At 47.8% G+C, this 11,969-nt stretch overlaps 1 protein-coding gene across 1 annotated transcript in view; it reads left to right on the forward strand.

Annotated features, from left to right (window-relative positions):
- Positions 1 to 5,400, forward strand: part of CMTM8 (CKLF-like MARVEL transmembrane domain containing 8) — a 45,711-nt gene extending 40,311 nt beyond the window's left edge. The window contains exons 3-4 of the mRNA XM_015418406.1: positions 3,336 to 3,452; positions 4,639 to 5,400. Of these exons, the coding sequence (XP_015273892.1) occupies positions 3,336 to 3,452; positions 4,639 to 4,722 (201 nt within the window). The 3' untranslated portion in view covers positions 4,723 to 5,400. The remainder of the gene's footprint in view (positions 1 to 3,335; positions 3,453 to 4,638) is intronic.
- The last annotated feature ends 6,569 nt before the right edge of the window (positions 5,401 to 11,969 follow it).

Consider the following 11,969-nt stretch of genomic DNA (forward strand, 5'->3'; position numbering starts at 1 on the left):
GATTATACAAGATGTGGTGTGAGTGCAAAACCCCACGGGCAAGTTCTTTTAGCCTCACCAACATTACATTAAAATCAGTTCTAACAGAATCAAGGGAAAGGGGTTCTTAAAGCTGCTCTGTGAATTGATAAGATTATTAATTCGCAAAGGAAATGGAATATGCACGTACATTTTCAGGCAGGCTGCTTCGGAATTGGAGAGGCTGTACAAGAATTGGAGTTGGTTGGGTTAAACTTGCCTTGAGTGGGTTCAGTGAAGAAAGAAAGGCTAACAATGTCTCTTAAGTAAGTTTGAGCAAATCCTAAAAATCTGACCATTCATACCACGGGCATCTCTGTAAGGCAGTCAGGTAGGACTAAAACTAGGCCTTCTACCAGCTAGGCCCCAGCCCCTTACAACTTAAACCACGGAACCAGCTGTGGTTTGGTTTTTAATCAAAGAGTCTGTGCAGCCCAAGGGAGTCATGTGGGCTTCATCCAATTTGCCTTCAGGAATCACCTGATTGGGCCTTAGCACGTGGGAGCAGGAGGCCAATCAGGATACTTCAGGCTCTATAAAGCCCTGACTGAAGAAATCAAATCTGGAAGCAGACTGCCAGTATCTAAAGGTTTTGGTGGTGGTGAGTACCGTGAGTAGGCTGAGGTAATTCAGGGCTTTGAAAGGCCTGAGGTGTCAGTGGATGAGAGAGCTTTGGGATGGAGGGTTCAGGATCCGAGTCTGCTTCAGAAGGCAGGGCCATATCCCAAGGTGAGAAGGCTGACTCGGAGTCTTAGGACTCTTCCTGCCCATTAGAGGCCGCTCCTTGAGGTGTCTCAGCTGCCTCCTCCTCTAAGGCTGCAGTCAGACAAGCAGTTTGATCCAATGTCGTTGCTCCTCCCTTCCAGATTTAATATGCTCATCTAGACAGTGTCATCAGTCTCCTGTTCCCCAGTCATCAGGCCCCAGTCCTCACCCCCGACTTTCCCAACACCGGACAAAGTCTGGTGTTCATGGACTGTTCCGGTCTCACAGCGCATTTCCAAATATCTGATCTCTCCGTAGTGCACTCAAAGCATTTGGGAAGTCTGAGGCTTCCACTCCCTGACCGCCATTCCCCCCCCCCAGTTATCAATGTGCACATAACTGCCCCTGTCGAATAAGTGGTTCTGCGCATGCACAAAGAGACCTTTAGAAAAAGAAGAAGCTGCCTGACCCCCTGCTCCATGGTGAACATGCAGCGGTAGTCTCATCAGTCAACCATGGGGTGAGTTTGGGGTAAGGGTGGCGTGTCTGGTCGAAACTCTCCAGAAGGAATTAGAGGCGTAGCCAGACTGTGCCAAGCCTGTCATCTGACCGCAGCCTAAGTCTTTGGCCTCTTGGCCTGATGAGGAAGAGTCTGTACTCTGGTCCATGACACAGAGTGAGCCTGCAGGATCCAACATGAATAGGTCACTTTAATATCTTCAGTTTCCAAGAATGTGCTTTTTCTGTGTTCAGATTGTCCAGCTTCTTTTCAGGGGGGGGAAAGCAATCTCTTTCCTTGTCTCTCATATGCTACTTGTTGTGAGTGCGTGAAGCATAGGGCACAGCAGCAGTATAAGAGTTACTTGTGAGGAACCACCCAGCCCAACCTGTGAAGCAGCAGGCTGCGATGTCTAATGTTTAACAGATCCACTGGTGGGAAGGCTCCGTTTTGCTGATCTGCTCAAGAAAGGGTCATAACTGCAGACTGTTGCTAGAGCTATTTTCACACAGTGGAGCTGCTCCTGAGGAGGTGGGCAGTGTTCTTTGAGAATCTGTACAGGCATTATACAGAGCCTGACAATGAAGCAACACATGAAGCTGACTTATACTGAATCAGAGAACAAGTATAAAGAAAACAGTTGTGAAAGTCTGACCCACAAATCAAGCAGTCAACAAAACTTGCAAAAAAATGCTTCCTATGTATTACAGTCTAAATTCCTACAAATCATAAGAAAATCCTAGTCATGAAAGATAATACAATTCATTCAAATAGGACGCTGATCTCAATATGTTCAGGCTCAGATATGCTGCTAAACTTCTAATAGATCATGACTTGTTGTTAAGCACTTTAAGAGCAAGGGAGCTTTTGTGCCACTCTAATATTCCTGAGGAAGATCCAATTTTGAAACATCGTTATATAATCCGGAGATGACGATGATGATGTATCTTTGATGATATATCTTTGTTCTAGGATTTTCTTATGGTTTTGTAGGAATTTAGACTAATACACAGGAAGCATTTTTGCAAGTCTTGTTGACTGCTTGATTTGTGGGTCAGACTTTCACAACTGTTTTCTTTATACTTGTTCTCTGATTAGGTCGTGTTCGTCCACATTTGTCTTATACTGAATCAGGCCATCAAGGTCAGTATTGTCTGCTCAGACTGGCAACGGCTCTCCAGGGTCTCAAGCACAGGTCTTGCACATCACCTAATACCTGGTCCTTTTAACTGGAGATGTCTGGGATTGCACTTGGGACTTCTGCATGGCAAACAGATGTTCTACTACTGAGCCACAGCCCCTTCCCATAGCAAGTATGTCTTTCATGGCAAGAAAGCAGATACCTCATTAAATTGGAACATGATGGAGCCAATCAGTGGCTCAACACATGATGTGAAGCAGACTGCACCAGCTGTTCTTGGGACCAGATCTGAGAGTAAAGTGTAGCTTCAGTTAGGTGGGAACAGCATAAGATAGGTTTTCAGCCAAGGAAAGCCTGCCCATTATGGCAGACTGGACATAGCAGCAAATTCTCATATTGTACTGTCCACATGACTTCCACTTATGCAAGAGGTAAAGGTAAAGGTTCCCTTGCTCGAAAGTCAGTCGAGTCCGACTCTAGGGTTGCGGTGCTCATCTCCGTTTCAAAGCCGAAGAGCCAGCGCTGTCTGAAGACGTTTCCGTGGTCATGTGGCCGGCATGACTAAACACAAAGGCGCACGGAACGCTGTTACCTTCCCACCGAAGTGGTACCTATTTATCTACTTGCAATTTCTTGCTTTCGAACTGCTAGGTACACTTATGCAAGAAGTGTACATTAAATTATATATATTAAATACTATCATCCTGTTTTTCTTTGCCCACATAGAGCCAGCTTGGTGTAGTGATTAAGAGTGGTGGACTCTAATCTGGAGAACCAGCTTTGACTCCCCACTCCTCCTCATGAAGCCAGCTGGGTGACCTTGGGTCAGTCACAGTTCTCTCAGAACTCTCTCAGCCCTCACAGGATGTCTGTTGTGGGGAGAGGAAGGGAAGGCGATTGTAAGCTGCTCTGAGACTCCTTCAGGTAGTAAAGAGTGGGGTATAAAACCAACTCTTCTTCTTCTTCATATAGGGTCTGTGTTTTAATGGGAGTGCCTTTATTTTGTACCTCATCGCTGCCATTGTAGAATCATCTGCAGTCACCAAAGATTTGCACAGCCACAACTACAACAGCTGGGCAGCTTCATCGGTAAGTTAAGCTGTAAAACTATGCATAGTATTCAGTTGCCTGTATTCTACCTCTCTGCTCAGCAAAGTCTGAATACTTCCTCCAGCCTAAGGAGCCTTCCTCCTCCGGCGGAAGAGCCCTTTAAGTTAGAGGCAGGCTGGAGGAGGGCTTCAGACTTTGGTGAGTTGGAGTGGCAGGATACAGGCCATTGTATGTGTGTGAGAAGGTACGCAGGTTTTGTGTATGTGTGTTAATATAAAAATGTGATCAGGAATGTAAATTAACACTATTAAAAATAACTGCTCAAAAAGACCAATGTAACGAGAGTCAGCCACATGAAGAATGTAATAATGAGTATCTGTGGAATTCAGTCGTCCATCTTGATGCATACAACCAGTTCATGAGATAATGGTGAACTTGACGGAGCTACATCTGTCGGCACAAGTACACAGATTTTCACATCTAATTCCCATGTAATGGCCATGACAGACAGCATGGTATAGAGTGTCAGACTGGGATCTGGGAGACCCAGGTTCGAATACTCACTCTGCCCTGGAAACTTGCTGAGCCAGCTTGGGCCAGTCACCCTCTTTCAGCCTTGAATACCTCACAGGGCAGTCGTGAAGATAAAACTGGTGGAGAGGGGGACAGTGCAAGCTGGTTTGGGTCCCCATTGGGAAGGAAATGTATGCTACTCACTCCCCCCCCCGCCTAAACAAATTAAGTTTGTCAGCGGAGTTCAGACAGTGGAAGGGGAGCATTCCATTGGCCAAGAGCAGTGTTAGCTGTCACGATTTAAGAATGCAATGTCTGTGTAAACAGAACATGCAAAAATATTTCATGGAATTGTTGAATGTAATATCTCAGTATGATTTATGTTGGCAGAAGTGGGCATTGTAGACCAACGCTTGCAAGCCACAGAACACCCAGATGCAGTGTTACTTAAAACGCACATGTAAGAACTAGTTAACAAAAGACCCACAATTATTTATTCTGCTTAAAGTCAGTGAGATGGCATTAAAAATAGCCTGTGCACCGAAGTCAAGATTTTAACAATGACTGCAGCACTCAGGAGTCCTGGAGAACCTTTTTGTAGAACCTTTTCATTCCATCTTTATAAATTATTGTTGAATACAAATAATCTTGCTAAATGATTCTTGCTGTCTTCTAACAGTTTGTTTTTATTTTCTCTTTTCCCTCTATACAGTTCTTTGCCTTTGCTGTCACATTCTGCTACGCTGGAAATACCTATTTTAGTTTTATATCTTGGAGATCACGGACCTTGCAATAAATATTCTCTCGAAAGAAACACATGTAGGTGTAATATGTGTCAAGATCTATACTATGTCACTGAGGTTTGGGTTGTTTTTTTTAAAACAGCATATGTGTAGAGTAATGCTGCGCATTCAGAAGTGAACCCCAATGCCTTCATTCAAACCAGGATTTGTCTAATAAGAACACACTGTGGGTTTCCTCTTCTCTCTCCATTGGGCATACTAGTGCCTTCTTCCTCATCTTGGCTCACAAGAATCATAACTTGGTGTAACATCCAAATTGGCAAACTAACCAGCGTTTGCCTCTAAACTACAATCATATCACAATCTGAAGCAGGGTTCTGATTCGAGTTGGGAAGCAAACCATGGGGTTGGATCTGGACAGCTTTTTCACTCTTATCCAGTTCCTCTCCATCCTACACCCCCGTCCCACATGGCTTTTGTACATGTAAGTCGTATGAGTCTCAGAATTGCCATTTTGGGTAGTCGTTAAGAGGACACCTCCTTCCTTTTTCACCAGCAGGAAAAGTTGGTTGACTCCAACAGATGCCTATCTATAACCACAGTGTGGCTAATTTGAATGTCATGGCAAGCAGTTCCTTTCCTCTGCAGGGGTGCATAGGATTGGCTTACACTCTGAAAGAGGGAGCCCACAACATGTTTGCAACAGCCATGTTAGTTTGGCTGTGACATGATTTCAGCCTTGGATTTCATGGACTGTTTTGGTCAGCATAATTGAAACAGGGATGTATTTAAAACATGCTGGTTTTGTAGCAGGGAAGCAACCCTCTCCTCTGTATGATGAAGTATTATGTGTGGAAGATTTTATACTATGTGTGACAGACACTTGTTTCCCTAGGCAATATGTATTCTACTGTAACAAAATTGTCAATGCAGCTCAGTATACATATTTTCTTATTTTATACGTGTAACTGTTAAAACTTCTGTATTAAGTGCCATAGTCTCAGAAACAGTGAGACACAGGCAAGAATAATTTATAATATTTTTATATGTACTAGAATACTTTCTGCATTCAGGAAAATGTTCCTACTTTAGAACCAGTGTACACAGTCTTAAAGATTTAGGGCTGGATCCAGACTCAGTTGGTAATTTTAATTGATGCCCCTTCTCACTGCAAACCCCACTCCCCCAAGAGCATCATTTTGTGGAGACCAGTGGGCTGCAGTTGGGAGAGAAGGATTGGGAAAATTTATTCCGCTGATGGAAAATTTAGGCTGGATCCAACCCCAAGAAAGCTGGGTGAGGTTCTTCTTGGAGCACTCTAATGCATCATAGGACTCCAGGTAACTGACTGGTGATTTTCAAATATTGTCAAATACCAATCGAGTATTAAAGCATTAACTGTTAGAACAGCAAACAGGCTAATTACAAATACAAAATAGTCCATTCTGCTTTGCTAGGCTTGTCCCCAACAGCTGCAGAGCTAAACAGCAAAAAGCCCTAGCTAAAAAATGGCAGTGGAATTTTACCTTTAAAGGTAAACTGCTGTGTACACAGTGGTATTCTTGGAACCATGGACTATTCAACTGCAATCAAATAATAGGTGGTCACGTAACAATTTGTAACTGCTCAACTGACCCAGCATGCCAACTGCAGTGCATCTCTGAAGTTAACATATAGGGGAAATGTTGAGCCTCTGCCATCCAAATGACCTTCCTAGCTCTGCCAAAACCCAGCAATGCAAGCTTCTTAAGCTGATGCAGTGGGAAACCTCAGTTTAAATGAGAAATACAAGTTGAGAACATTATATAGTAGTTATGATATGGTGATGTCTTAAGTCTTCTTAATTAAAAAAAATGTAAATGTGAAACACCAACAACTGGCTCACTTAATAGTACTGGCCACATGAACAGGAAATTGAAAAAACAGAAAGACAAAGCTTGAATCCCACCTAGTATTTCCATAGGCTCAAGAATGGGGCAGTTTTTGCTGATTTCCCCCCCTCCCTGAAATGCTGTTCCTGGGGAACGGGGGAGCCCAAGAAATAACGTTGGGGGAGTCTGGTCTCCCAGAGGAGTGAACAATATGTAAAAACCGCCCCTCTAGTGCCCGTAGAAGTTCTAGGCAAGATCCCGGCCATTGGTTGATTTATAGAATACAACCAGAGAACTCAAAGTGAGTTGGTTTCAGTTCCATTTTATGACCATATGCTCGATATGACTAGCAAGCCTAACTTCTAAAAAGTGAACTGATTTCCATCTTAAATGGTGTGGTAACATCCACTGGACATTTGTATTTTCTGTAAGCTGTTCTTTGAACATGAAAATTAAAAAAAAATCTGATTACATTATTGTGGAGTTGCTCTTATTTGACTTGCTAATCAGTGATGCCGTTTCAGTAAATGTGGATTTACTGTGACTCCTTTAAGCGCAGAGTGCCCATATTCCCTTCAGAAACTCTAGAGGGGTTGGGGGGGGCAAGGAAATTGGTTATCAAGACGTGCATCAAAAGGCTGTGACCTGGATAGCCCAGGCAAGCCTGATCTCATCAGATCTTGGAAGCTTAGGAGGGCCGACCCTGGCAAGTATTTGGATGGGAGACCTCCAGAGAATAGCAGGGCCGGGAGGCCAGAGGCAGGCTGTCAAGCCACTTCTCTGAACGTCCTCCGTGCCCCAGTAGGACTCGCCAGAGGTCGCCATGACTTCCAGGCATGGACACACACACACACACACACACACACAAATGCAAAAATACCAACAAGACATACATCAAAAGGATATGTATCACAATTCTAGGAGTACTGTCCCTGTGGAAAGCATCATACACTAAACTGAAAAGGGCACAGGCAAATTACACAAACTATACCAGAAGCTAGGAGCTGCGGTGGCTCAAGTGGTTAAGACGCTGAACTGCAGGCTGTGGAAGGTCGGTAGTTCAGCAGTTCAAGACCCGGGTGCTGCATGACGGAGTGAGCTCCCGTCTCTAGTTCCAGCTCCTGCCAACCTAGCAGATTGAAAGCAAGAAATTGCAAGTAGATAAATAGGTACCACTTCAGTGGGAAGGTAACAGCATTCCGTGCGCCTTGGTGTTTAATCATGCCGGCCACATGACCACGGAAACGTCTTCAGACAGCGCCGGCTCTTCGGCTTTGAAACAGAGATGAGCACCACAACCCTAGAGTCAGATTCAACTGGCTTTCGAGCAAGGGAACCTTTACCTTTTTATACCAGAAGCTAGTTTTAGGTGGGTAGCTGTGCTGGTCTGCAAGATTCAAGTCCAGGAGCACCTTAAACTAGACCAGTTTGGTGTAATGGTTAAGTGCGTGGACTCTAACCTGGGAGAACTGGGTTTGATTCCCCACTCCTCCACTTGCACCTGCTGGATGACCTTGGGCAAGCCATAGTTCTGGCACAGCTGTTCTTGAAAAAAGAGCAGTTTCTGTCAGAGTTCTCTCAGCCCCGCCTACCTCACAGGGTGTCTGTTGTGGGGAAGGGAAAGGAAATTGTAAGCTGCTCTGAGATTCCTTCAGGTAGTGAAGGTCGGGGTATAAATCCAATCTCCTCCTCCTCCTCTTTTTCTAGACCAACAAGGTTCCCAGGGTAGAAGCTTTTTGAGAGTCAAAGCTCAATTTGTCAGATCTAGTTGATCTTTATGGTGCTACTGGACTCAAACCTTGCTCTGTGCACCAGAAGGGTTTCTATACATGCTAACAGAACGCAGCCAAGATCCCTACTAGCAGCCCAACTGTGAGGTCTTGTTACACTGGTGTCTTGCTGACATAGCCTTAGAATACGAAGTACGTTCTACTAGCAGAAAAAATACAACAGAAACCGTATTACTCTAGGGGAGCACTGGAGTCCATCTGCCAGTCATTGTGTAGCACAGTGACGACGCCCTTCTGCTGGGCGTACATAGAAAAAGCCAATGCATGCAAAGCGGCGCTGGCATCACCGCGCTCCATGACCCACCCACAAGGCAAGGAAGGAATAATTGTATGAAGGACTGTGGTACATCCCATAGGCTCCCTACAGCTACAGGCTTTAATCTTCACCTACAAACAGTTCATGGCTTAGTTCAAAACCCTCCTGGGGGGCGGGGAACCACACAATGTCTTCCAGACATGGAAGTCCCAATACAGACAGTAGGACAAACAGGAAATGACACACCATCACATTCACAGAAGGCATCTTGGTCAGAGGTCATTTCGGGGGGATCGCAGTTCCCCCGGGTGAGGTACGGGGGGCGGGGCACATGACGAAGCCCCGCCCCCTGCTTCCGGCCGCCCCGCTTCCGGCCCTCATTCACCCAGGAGGAGGCAGGAGAAGAGGGAGGGTAAGTTGCTTCCTCCCTGCCTCTCTCCACCCCTGCCTGCCTGGGGCCAGGGAGGGCCTTCGCGGGGCTTCCTTGCACTCCCGCCGGCCTTGCAGGTCCACCGCCGGGCCCCCTATTAGGGCTCGACAGTGGAGCTGCAAGGCCGGCGGTGGTGGCCGGGACTGTTGGGGGCGGGGTGTGTCGCCTTATGACACACTTCCGGTGATGTCAGGGGGTGTGGCATATGCTAATGAGTTATGCTAATGAGTTCCCCTAGCTCTTTTTCTACGAAATGACCCCTGATCTTGGTCATCTCGCCAATAGATCACTAGGAAAAAGCAATGATGCTGGGCAGGATCCCCAACCTTTTTGAACCTGCAGGCACCTTTGGAATTCTGACACAGCGTGGCAGCACAGCTGCAAAGGGACCACCACCAAATGGCTGCTGCAGAAGGCTGAGCCGGCCACAAAATGGCTACCGCTGTTTACTTTCAGTTACAGTCAAGATCTTCCGTTACCCATGGGTGACAGCTGCTGCCTAAGCAACACTTAAAAAAAAATCTGCACAGCCAATCAAATCTCCAAAGGGCAATTGGCCCATCTGGCCCCACCTGCTTTCTAAGAACACTTGGCAGGTACCAGCAAAATGCATCAGTGGGCACCGGGTCTCCCATGGACACCACCCTGGGGGATCTCTGGCATAGGAAACAGCACCTTGGACTTCCCTTTTTCACTTGGATGCAAAAGTGGAAAATAAGGTAAAATGTTTTGGTCAGCAACAAGCTCATCAACAGCAAAACGAGAGGAGGAAGAGGAAGGGCTAGAACCCACGCCTCATGCCCAGCAGAACATCCTCCCAGCCAGAGAAGGAGACATGATGAGGCACTTGGGAGTCTTCCGCTGGCACTGGTGACAGAGCAGTAAGGCCAGAAAGTCTGCAGAGAAAGGCATAACGTTCTCACATAACTGCAGTCCTCCTGGTTATAAGCCTTGCATGTGGCTAGTTCTCAGGAAGTAATGGAAGGGGGTCCTCCTCCACATGGGAGGTTTTGTACCCTTCTACCCATTGCTGGGGGCTGGGCAGCACAAGCCAGTTTGCTGCCCCGATTCCATTTGTATGCATTAACCCCTCCCCATCAGGGCCTCCCCTCCCCTGGATCCAAGCCAGCTGTTAGTCATCCCAACCACCCTTGCTCTCCAGTTCCCCTCCCAGTCATCCTTGCTGTGAGGTTTGTCACAATGCTGATCGGGAGGCCTGGGAACCTTGCAGAGTCTGCCCCTCCCCCTTTGGGCGGGGAGCATCTTAGCCATACCCCAGTGTAGATCCCGATGGGTAGCCATGTTGGTCTGAAGCAGTAGTACAAAGTTTGAGCCCAGTGTGGCACTTTTAAGACCAACAAAGTTTTAATGAAGGTATGAGCTGTCATGTGCGTGCACACTGTATCTGAAGAAGTGTGCTTGCACATGAAAGCTTATACCTTGAATAAAACTTTGTGGGCCTTACAGGTGCCACTGGACTCAAATTTTTGTTTTACCCCAGTGTAGTCCCGATAGTAACAAGGCTGGGAGTGGATGCCTGGCTGCTAAGCCTCAACACAGAGAGAGGTGCAAATCAATCTCTGCATTTACTGAATAGCAACAGGGAATGAGTTTTGAAAGCAAAATCAGATGAGTGGGGCTGCTGTGTTGTTTTAGCAAAATGTGTGCTTTTGAAAGTCATACTGACAGCAGAACAACACGCAGACCTTTCCCTGCCACTGCATGCCCATTACAGGTATATGGCTTTGCTAACCAAACAAACGGTATGTCGCAACAGGCGATAGAACTGTGAAGGAACCTTGTAAGAATGTCAGGATAAAGGAGAGTCGGCACCACCGGCGTAAACTGCGGGGGGGCTCAGGGGCGCGAGCCCCCCCCGAAATTTCCCAGAAGCCCCGCCCACCCGTCGCCCTCCCAAGCCGGCGCCAAGCTCTCCGGGCCCCAGCTCTCATTATGGCCTCTTTAAGGCCCTCTGCTGCGGCGACTGCCCCGACTGCTGGCGACTGCCAGCTCCTCTGCTCGGCTCCTACGCCGCCGCAGTTCCCCCTCTCGTCGGAGGGTACCGGCCAGAGAGAGAGAGAGGAGAACCCGCTGCGCCGGCCACGCTCGAATCCCACCGCCACGGGGTGGGGTGGGGACTGGGGGCTTCCTCCTCCCCTCCTCCTGCCAACCGCTGCAGCGCCTGGGGCGCCCCATGCCTGTCCGGCCGCCCCCACCCCCGCGCCCAGAAGACCCCTCTGGGGCCGCCTCGTCTGCGCAGGGAGAGCCTCACTCCCGGAGGGCAGGCTGGCGGGAGTCAGGAGGCCGTGGCGGAGCACTCCGGGGAGCGGGGGAGGGGGGGATCCACCCTGCAGGCTGCGGCCAGTCAGTTGCCACCAGCAACAGGCCCCCCTCCCTCCCCAGCCATCTGCTGGAACTAGGCAGCGGGAAGCAGCCTGGGACTGGGACGCCCTCCTCGATGCCTCAGTCCCGCCGGGTCTTCACACTAGGGCAGGAAGCTTCCCCCCCCCCGGGTCAGCAGTGTTGAAAGGGTTAAAAAAATAGCCGAGCGGTTGCTAGGGAGGTTGAACAAGGGAGGACTTCTGGACGTGCAAAAGCGGGGGAAAGGCTTGCAGTTGCAGCCGGAGTCTGGGAAGGTAAGGTTTACTCTCAAGTAGGTCCATTCCATTCAGTCTCGGAAGACAGAAATTCGGACCTGGCGTCTGGGGGAGGGTGTGTGTATGGGCTCCCCTCCCTTCTCTTAAAGGTGCAGCCGTTCCATAACTTCTGCAAAATATTTCTGAATTTCTGCTGAATTTCTGCTGGTTCCCCCAGCCCATCAGGTTTCTAAAAGCTTGGAATCCAGCTGCCATTCTCTCTCTCTCTGTTTCTCTCCTCCACCGCACATGGCCCGGCTGCTTTGCAAAAAAAGAGAAAATGTAATCAAGCTTGTTCTTTACACAGCAAAGGGAAG

The sequence above is a fragment of the Gekko japonicus genome, unplaced genomic scaffold (genome assembly GCF_001447785.1).
Source record: "Gekko japonicus isolate JY-2015 unplaced genomic scaffold, Gekko_japonicus_V1.1 scaffold106, whole genome shotgun sequence".
Classification (NCBI taxonomy): Eukaryota; Metazoa; Chordata; class Lepidosauria; order Squamata; family Gekkonidae; genus Gekko; species Gekko japonicus.